Below are 10,067 nucleotides of genomic sequence, written 5' to 3'. Positions count from 1 at the left end.
CACTGCATGTCACCTTTGCCATGGTAGGCAATCACAAGGCAAGGAGGAAGTTTGCAGAGCATGCCAGGGGACTACTTTCTCAGGGTAGTCCTGTGGGAATGATTATGACACAGCCAAGTTACATTCCCCTCCAGAGGACCCCATAACCTTCTCAGTTAAGAAAAAGACAACCAATGCACTCATATTTGCCAATCCATCCCACCAACCCAACTATGATGATGCACAGAGAACACATCACCCACCCTGAAATGTCCATGTCAGCACAGAGCCCCACAGTGCTGAATTCTGTAGACAGTGTGGGCAGACAGGGCATGGACATCCATTCCCACTAGTAGAAGGAACTCAAGGGAAAAAAAGAAACACCTGCACCCATTTTTAGGCCTTTAAGAACTTCGAAGATATGTTGATATTTAACATGAAATTTCACACAATTATGATTATTTTTTATTTTGATCATTTTTTCCATCAAGCAACAGAAGACCAATACAACAAGAACACAAATGTGGAAGAAACCATGTGCTCACTGAGACAATTCTGTCCATGTGAAGGTTCTCTAGAAAAAAAAAAGTGTTGTAACTACTGTATTATAAACATAGGAACTAGGATGAACTTGTATATTTCTATTGATACTCTATTAGGTTGGCTCAAAAAGTTTTAGAAGAGAATACATATGTATGTATGTGTGTGTACATATCTTTGTTTTCCACACCATGTAATTTTTCCAAAACAAATGATTGATTGGTTCATCAGTGAATTCACTACCAGGAGAGGCTGGGGTATATTTTCACCTGTTGGGTAATGTTGAAGGGCGTGACAGGCATTGAATAGATCTCACCATTCATCACCAACTCCAACTTCAAGAATGTGTCCTCATGCCCAGCCTTTGTTTCTCCATAACCTGTCCATTAGTTTCAAACAGATCTTTATATCTTTTGTGCTTCATGAATTAACTCTTATTATGATTTTGGAGGACTTGTCCTCAAAGAGCTCACCCATGAAGATTTAGAGACAGAGCAGGAGCTTCTTCCAGTTCCTAGTCTAGGCTGTGGACAAAACAATCTCAAGATGAGCAGCTTTCCTCAACAGAAAAAGAAGATATGAATGGTCAGTGCATCACAATGAGGTCTTTACCAGAAACTGACAATGTGGGGGGGATACAAAGGAGCAGGAAAAGACTGTAACAAATTTCATATAGAGTTGGGAGTATGAATTGTTTTAGGTAAGTTATCTGTGTATTTACCTCAGTTGGAAAAAAAGAAGAACATTTTATTAGGAGCAGACCTGCTGTTGAATTTGTATTGTAAGTACATAAAACCCTTTCTTATAACATGTTCCTCACTGGATGAAAATGCTATTACATTTAAGCTTTGTCAAATTTATATTCAAGTATTTGATTGAGAAGTGTGACATGTTTATAAAAGGTATTGCTCAAAATGTGGTAACAAATATTTCATGTTTGATAAATAAAAGTGTTGTCATCCAAACATAATATTTTGCTTAATATTTTAGGATATGTAAAACATCAAAATTCTAATACATTTTGGATAGATATTGCCCATTCCATCCAGTGGACAACAATGCTGGTGGAAAAATTACTCAAGCCATATATTCACATTGCCATGAGAGATAGAAGATGAGACAGTTCCCAGAATTTCCAAAATATCCTTGTCCTCCACTTTTAGTGTATAAGAGACTACGTGAAAAAAATAAAAAATAACAAAAATAAACAAAATAAGAGACTATGTTAGATTGGGGCAGATTTGTTTACAGATCAAAGGGCACAGTCCAAGAGGCAGGTAAAAGGATCTAAAGGTTTAGGAAAGTTGAAGCTCACTAAATACCCAAACCAGCAGTTTTCTAATGGCATCAACATTCTCCAAAGCACTATTCAGTTATACTTTCTCTACTCAATCATTGGTTCTAGGAGGCTATAGGGTCTCCATAATTTATGACCAATGGGAAAAAATGGGAAGGAAGGAAGGAAGTCAGCAAATGGAATGGGACCATTAAAGACATACAGCAAACTATCATTGAAAATGACTGTAGATCAAACTAATGTGGAAAGGAGAAACACCTTTGGGTTAGTCTCACTAAGATGAGAGACTCAGGTATGCAAAACCACCTATCCTCTCATCACCACTGAGGAAATTATGAATGTGCTCATTCCTGACACAGTGTTCTTTTTGATGTATAAGCAGGGGTGTCCTCTCTTTCTTCAAGGCGACATTGAGCTGGTTAAGTACATAAGACCATATAAGATGATGCTAAGCAGAATGAACTCCAAGACATGGGCAGAAGAGGTTTTTCTTGTTGTTGTTGTTCTCAATGTACTGTGTGATTTCTTATTTCTTTTGTGGTTTCTCCCTATGGTTTATACCCCATTGTCACTATATTCCATTTTGGTACCCTGGGTATTATATATACATTTATCTGAACTAAGAAAGGGAAGGGAAAGTACAAAACAGTAAGAAGAAAGACAAAGGAGCAACCTATGCAGCAGTGATACTCACAAGACAATATGTTGGAAATGATCTGTACAACTTGAAGGGGGAAGAGGAGGAGGACAGAAGGAGGGAGAAAAATGAGGGGGAAGGGGTAACAAGTTAGACAAGAAATAATCAATCTTATACTTCTATAACTATAACCCACCTGTACATCACTTTGACAATAAAATTAAAATTAAAAAGTAAAAAATAAAAATGTATGACAGAGAGACATAAGATGGCTGGTAGAGTCTGCACAAATATAATGGAAAATAATACCAAGATACCAGCATTGCCTGATACTCTAGCTAAAAAATAGTTTAGAACTTTACATATTTCTAAGGACTATTTTCTGGCTAGAAGCTTTATAGACAATTTTATAAACCCTTGGCTCCTGGAAATATAGTAGAAGGATTTTACTTATTTATAATTTGACTGCTGGTCAGTAAGCACTCTGTAGCTTTTCATATAAAGTTTTCATTTGGGATTCAAACAGCAAAAAAGCAGCAAAGCAAGATTCCCCAGGCAGGAATTTTTTTCTCAGTGCTGGAGCTTGAACTCAGGGCCTGGGCTCTGACGTTGAGCTTCTTTGTGCTCAAGGCTAGCACTCTAACACTTGAACCACAGTGCCACTTCCAGTTTTTCTGGTGGCTAATTGGAGATAGGAGTCTCACAGTGTTTCCTGCCCAGGTTGGCTTTGCCCCGCGATCCTCAGATCTCTTTGAACTGCGATCCACAGATCTCAGATTCCTGAGTAGGAATCCTGAGGATCACAGGCATGAGCCACAGCTGTGAGTCATTGGAGCCTGGCAGGAATTGTTTTAATACAGGAAATACGTCTAATCACTACTTTCTTACCTCCTGACTAGATGTCATTCTGCCTATGTGAAAAATACTAAATTCCCTACTGTTTTCCAAATCTCATGGAAAGTCCTGTAATGACACAATCCTGCAGGAAACCAGAGAAGGAAAAGGAATTTCAAAAATGGACTTCCACTAGCGATCATAATGATCATAATGATGGATTGATACAGCTGATAGCGCAGGATGGTTCCTTTTCCCTAAACTCTCAAAATGTTCCACCTAACTCATGTAAGCCATGGAACTAGAATTCACTTAAATTTGATTCAGTTTTGTCTAACAATCCGGCATTATGAAAAAAAAACTTCTATTAAGTCTTAGAGAAAACAATAAAAGGAAATTGTGTGAAACATCACAAGTTGTTTGTGATGTCACACAACAAAAACAGTTGAAAAAACTTTACTAATTTAAAAAATAACAAAAGAATACCACAACACACAAAAATGGAAAATAAATTATGTGGTTTAAAATTATTTTCCTGATGTGTGTCCATAACTCGTCTGTAATTTTAGCTACTCAAGAGGTTGAGTTCTGAGGGTGATTGTTTGAAGCCAGCCTGAGTAGGAAATCCTGTGGGAAATTTCTTTCCAATTAACTACCAGAAACCTAGAAGTAGAACTTAGCTAAAACAATAGTGCTAGTCTCAAGCAAAATGAAGATCAGAGACAGCATCCAAGTCTTGAGTTATGTGCCAGTTCTCGCATATATATATATATATATATATATATATATATATACTTGTATACATATATACTTATAAATATTATACATTTATGTGTACACTTATATATATATACTTAAAATTATTATACATATTTCCCTGCAAATAGAAACATTTAAATTTGATCCAGTCCCTGATATAATTTCTTCCCCTTATTTCCTGGACAACAGGAGTACTGTTTATAAATAATTACCTGTGCCCTTTTCTTCAAGGATTTCCCTATAATAATTGCAAAGTATCACATCTCACATTCGTATCTTTGATAAACTTTGGATTAATTTTTGTAATGGTAAGATCAGGGAAGAAGATTGCACCTTCTATATGTACATTCCCAGTGAATTAATCACCAATTTTTGAACAGACTCTCTTTGCTCCAGTGTATGGTTGATTCTGGTAAAATTCAGATGGCTATAGCTATGCGGGTTTATTCCTGGGTGTTCTTTACTCTTCCTCAGGTCTATATGTATCCCAAGCTTACCTGCACATGAGATTCTGGTGAAATGAATCTCAGTGAAATGACCTTCCAAGTGTCCTTCTCTGAACATGTTACATGAGATCTTTTCTCAAGGGAAAGTTTTCCACGTGAGTTCACACTTTTAAGAAGTTCCAACCCTTTTATAGTTGTTTATCCAATGCTTAAGATGCTCTCAGTGTATCTTTCCCATTACTCTGATACAAAATTTCACATCAATGGAGCAATCTATCAAATAGATCTCAAATTTTCATCCCTTCTCATCTCTATCATCCAAAGTAGTTGAGCTTGCAATTATGAGCAACTACACCAAAATAAACTCAGTATTTTTAATACTAAAGTATGAAGCATAATTCTACATAACATTGATATCCATCCTTTCCTTTCTCCCTTAGCATAGACCTTTCATGATCTGCCTCTAGGAACAATCCAGAAAACGATTTCCAGGTTGACCACAACACTCAGAAGTGTCTGCTCTTCTTGGGCCTTTGCTCTTCCCAAAAAGCTTTACTGTTAAGGGTCTAGTAAATATTATTACTTCCTCATTCTGATCTGATGTCATAGTATCTTTTTAATAATTCAGTCAAGTTCATGCCGATGATATTAACAAGTTCTGCCCCTGGCAAAAATCACAAAATTCAGCTGGCACTAAGATTTGAGCAGTCTGTGCTTCCTGAGTTCAACTATGTGATCGTAATGTTGAAAAGTCCAGTTCAAATGCAAGTCAAGGGAACTGCTACAATTGTTCCATAAGGAAAGAGATGATTAAGACAGCCTTTAATGTTGAAAACAAAGATATGTGTGTGTTCCCAGCTAATTGATTCCCTTTGTCAGCACCATGACACAGCGAGAGGTGGAATGGTTTCTGTGACACAGAGCAAGAGGCAAGATTGTAAGATGTGAGGCAGAGCCATCAGCCCATCAGTGTACCCTTCAGTGGCACTCAGAATCCCCTCCTCTTTACCAAAACCACATCTTATAAATAGCATAGGGAACACACATCCTAATCCACCAACTACCTTGTAGCTATTCAACACTTAGAATTCATGGTGAACATATATTTTTTGAACTGCTGTGAAATGTGTGAGAAGATGACTCATTTGAATTTCCTACTGAATCTGTTCTTGAATCAGACAGAATAGAACCAGCTTTGTGAATATTGGAGCAAAGATTCACAGTTTAGAAACTGGTATGCCAAACTCAAAATCCTAAAGATTGCTATGTCACAAGGTGGCCACCAGAGGGCAAGCCAATCTCACAATCAACAAAGCCCCAGAGTCCAGATCTTGAAAGATGTAGATGAGTCAACAGGAACCTGAGATTGGCAGGCTCCCTTAACTGGTATCATTGTGCCCATTTGCCTGAGATACTACTCACACTGCCATGGCTCTCCATGTGTGTGTTTCTGAATATTGTCTACTTTATTTGATCTGTAATAAGCACACCCTGATAGTGACACTCCTTTTCACTAGGATTCTGGGAATGGAGTGAGAACTCCAGTTCAATGATAGACCTGGATGTGTGAGAACAAGCCCTGCCAGCTGAGGTGTGTCAAGCCATGTGCGCACAGTCACCATGACTTGGCCTTGTGAATTTTCAGTAGGACTGAACACACTGAGGCCCCACCTTCGAAAAGGTTCAGGTGAGAGATAATTGAGTGTATATAGAAGGAATTGGAGATGGAAGGAGTTTGAAATTTTAGTGCTATCACAGAACCAGTTTCTCAGAATCCTCAGCACTGAACAAGATTCACAATAGACTTTAAAGGTACACACTTGATCATTGATCAACATGTCCTCCTTATGTGGCTAAGGAGAAGATATGTTGACTGAGAGGAGACTGTGGATGAGGGACATTTGTTGACTTTCCTCATGAGTGAGGAGAACAGCAGGGAACTCAGTCAGCCCCACAGAGCAGGCAAAACTCTGAGCTTCTGATGACTCTGTCTTTCCCCCTGGTCATGGCCTTTTGGCTAGATTTAATTCCAGTGGGTGGTAAGCATTTTCCTTCACTAAATCCAAGGTCACCCCAAGTCAGGGCTGTTGTTACCCCTCATTCTCAGCTCTATGACTCTCGAAGGTAAGTGCTTCTTTTATAGCCCAGAGCAAGAGTGTCAGACCTGGACAGAGACTCCTGATCCAAATCTCTGCAGTTTATTCCAGTGCCTGAATGTGTAGCTCAGCCTTCACATCTCCACAATCGCTGAAACCACATAAATAACTACAAAAATGATTTTATAGTCACCTATTGGGCCTAACTTGCTCCAACCTCACCACAGTAAGATGTTCATGGCATCTGCATTCTTCATTCTACTTAGATGCATTGTGATGTGTCACTAAGACTCTCAGAATTCCTAGACTCTGGGTGTGCATGATGAAGGCAAAGATTGCTTTGAATCTAGGCTGAGTCTCCAGGGAAACAGCAGGATATGCTATCTGATTGATCAAAGTTCTATCCATGCTTTATCGAGATCCAAGATGTGTCTTCAGGGACATATTTTGCCATGACATTCTTATTTCATGTTGTTTTCCAGAAGTTATATGTTCAGATGATCAATGGTGGACTTCTCTGAAAAATCTTTTTTTTATAATAAGGGTGATGAACAGGGTGGCTACAGTTACATAAGAAAGGTAATGATTACATATCTGTTTAAACATTGTTATCCACTCCCTTTTATTCTCCTGTTTACCCCTCCCCACTCATTCCCCCTACAAATTGTAAAGTTCATTTCCAACATAGTATTCAGGGAGTATTATTGTTGCATTAGTTGATCCTTTGTCTAGTTACATTCTGTATGCAGTTATTTCTATTTTTATCACTTCTATTTCTTTTTCTGTTTTATTTTGCTGTACCCTTTGGCTTCTATATGTTTTTCTGACCCATGGAAGGGAAAGGGATATTCTCTCTCTGTCTCTCTGTCTCTGTCTCTGTCTCTGTTTCTGTCTCTCTCTCTCTCTCTCTCTCTCTCTCTCTCTCTCTCTCTCTCTCTCCTCCCTACTCTCTCACTCTCTTTCCCCAAGGGATGCAATTTTTCTCCTAGAGATGCAAATAACTATACTGGTATGAGGGCAGTCATTATGTTTCCACTCATTAAGAAAGGATAAAGATAGAAGCATGTATGCCTGGGTAGCTGTGATTTTTGCTGAAGTAATCATATCCAGCATCAAAACTTACCACTTCTTGCTGGTGAAGGGTGAAAAGTAATATCAAATGGCATAAATGTGATAAAATTTGAGAGGTGTCAGATTAGAATGAAATACTCTCTATTTACATACTCGGAATAGAAGGCACCTAAAGTTTCAGAAGTTCCAAATTTGTGTGAGTCATTATTGAAAATCAGAGTAAAATTACTTTAGCTTATATTGTAGTGGCCATGACTAAAACTACCACAAAATACTTTTCAATACATTCCATGTGTTTCATACTATATCTTTAGTTAAAAAAAATTAAACAAGCCAGGGAAAGGTGGCTTGTGCCTGTACTCTTAGCTACTCAGGAGGCTGAGATCTGATGATTATGGTTCAAAGCCAGCTACGGCAGGAAAGTCAGTGACACTCTTTTCTCCAATAAACCACTCAGAAAACGAGAAGTGGTGCTGTGGCTGAAGTGGTAGTACACTAGCCTTGAGCTGAAAAGCTGAGGAACAGCACCCAGGCCCAGAGTTCAATCCCCATGACTGACAAAAACAAAAAAAAGAAAAAAGAGAAGAAAAGAAAAAGAAATTAAACCACTGGGCACCTGTGCCTCACATATATAATCCTATCTACTCAGTAAGCTGAAATTCAAGGATTGCAGTTTGAAGACAGCCCAACCAGGAAAGCCCATGAGACTCTTACTTCCAATTAACCATCCAAAACCTTCAATTGGAGATGTGGCTAAAGTGGTAGAGCAGAGTGCTAGATCTGAGCACAAAGTCTTAGGAATGCAACTTAGGTCCTGATTCCATGCCTCAGAAAGAGTACAGAGAGAGAGAGAGAGAGAGAAACAGAAACAGATACAGAGTTGAATCATTTTATCTAGGTATGGCTAATACTTATCAACCTACATACTCTTGAGCATGAGATATCAGAATAGTTGCTTAAAGACAGCCTACATAAGAAAGTCTATAAGATTCTTATATCCAATTAATAACCAAAATGCCAGAAATGGATGTGTGCCTCATGTAGTAGAGCAATAACGTTGAAGGATAAAGCTAAAGTCAACACCAAGACTCTGAGTTCAAGACCAAAGTACAAAAACTAAATGGAAGGAGGGAAGGAAGGAAGGAAGAAAGGAAAAAGAAAGAAAACAATTTTCAACATATAAGTACTTGGTATGGGGAAAACAAAGTGGGTTTTTCCCCAGACAGAATTATTGAGAGTGCATAAAAGATCTAAGTAGAACAAGAATTTGTTTCAATATATTTATGGAATACTGGTAACATCACTTTCTTCTGTGAATGATACATTTTGAAAATAAACTTAAAAATGTCTTCTATTTTCAAATGTTCTCCAGGGACAAACACATTCTGCAAACAAACTTTTGTTTCTCTTGTCAGGTTTGGAACACCTGTGGAAGCAAGGCCTGTGGTGACTCACTGAGTTGAGCCAACCCTGCAGCTGTGCCCAGACCTGCCCACAACCTCCTGATTTCCATGTGCCCAGAGCACAGCCCACTGCCCTGAACACTTCTTCATAGGCTGCTCACACCCTGTGCAGCTGTCAGTCCCAGTCAGCACACAGCATGGACATGAGGACCCCTGCTCAGCTCCTGGGACTCCTGTTGCTCTGCCTTCCAGGTAAGGAAGGACAATGCTGGGGATTAACCAACCCAGTCTAATACAGTCAGGGCTGTCTGGTACTTCAATAAAGGCCTCTTATTACATGATAATCAATACAGTAATTGTTTTTATATTTCCACTGCTAGGTGCCAGATGTGACATCCAGATGACCCAGACTCCATCCTCCCTGTCTGCATCTCCAGGAGACAGAGTCACCATCAATTGCCGGGCCAGTCAGGGCATTAGCAGTTGGTTAGCCTGGTATCAGCAGAAACCAGGGAAAGCTCCCAAACTCCTGATATACAAAGCATCTAATTTAGAATCAGGTGTTCCATCCAGGTTCAGTGGCAGTGGATCTGGGACACAGTTTACTCTCACCATCAGCAGCCTGCAGCCTGAAGATTTTGCTACTTATTACTGTCAACAGTATGACAGCTATCCTCCCACAGTGATACAAGTCATGTCAAAAACCTCAAAGGAAAGCAGAAGTAAGAGACTTGGCTGCCCCAGCTGCTGCTACTGCAACCTCTACCTGCTGATGATGCTTCTAAGATGAATTTCTGAGGGTCAGTGGAAGATTTGGTAGAAGTGGCTGGGCAGAATTCCTTCTACTTTAGTTCTCTGTTTGCAGTAGTACAAACATGCTATTGCCTCTCCTGATTCAATAGATCACAGAAATTGTCTTGTGGGAGGTGTCTGGGAGAGTATTAACTGGAGTTCATTAGTAAAGTAGAAAGAAGCCAGATAATCCAAGTTGGTTATATTTAATAC

General features: G+C 39.0%; 1 gene segment (V, D, J or C); it reads left to right on the top strand.

Moving 5' to 3' along the window:
* Positions 1–9,125: 9,125 nt before the first annotated feature.
* LOC106001062 lies at positions 9,126–9,852 on the top strand. The segment is given in 2 exon segments: positions 9,126–9,314; positions 9,443–9,852. Coding segments are annotated over 2 exon segments (465 nt in total).
* Positions 9,853–10,067: the final 215 nt, after the last annotated feature.

This window comes from Dipodomys ordii, unplaced genomic scaffold (genome assembly GCF_000151885.1).
Source record: "Dipodomys ordii isolate 6190 unplaced genomic scaffold, Dord_2.0 Scaffold261, whole genome shotgun sequence".
Lineage (NCBI taxonomy): Eukaryota > Metazoa > Chordata > Mammalia > Rodentia > Heteromyidae > Dipodomys > Dipodomys ordii.
This window is presented reverse-complemented; position numbering and strand designations above follow the sequence as displayed.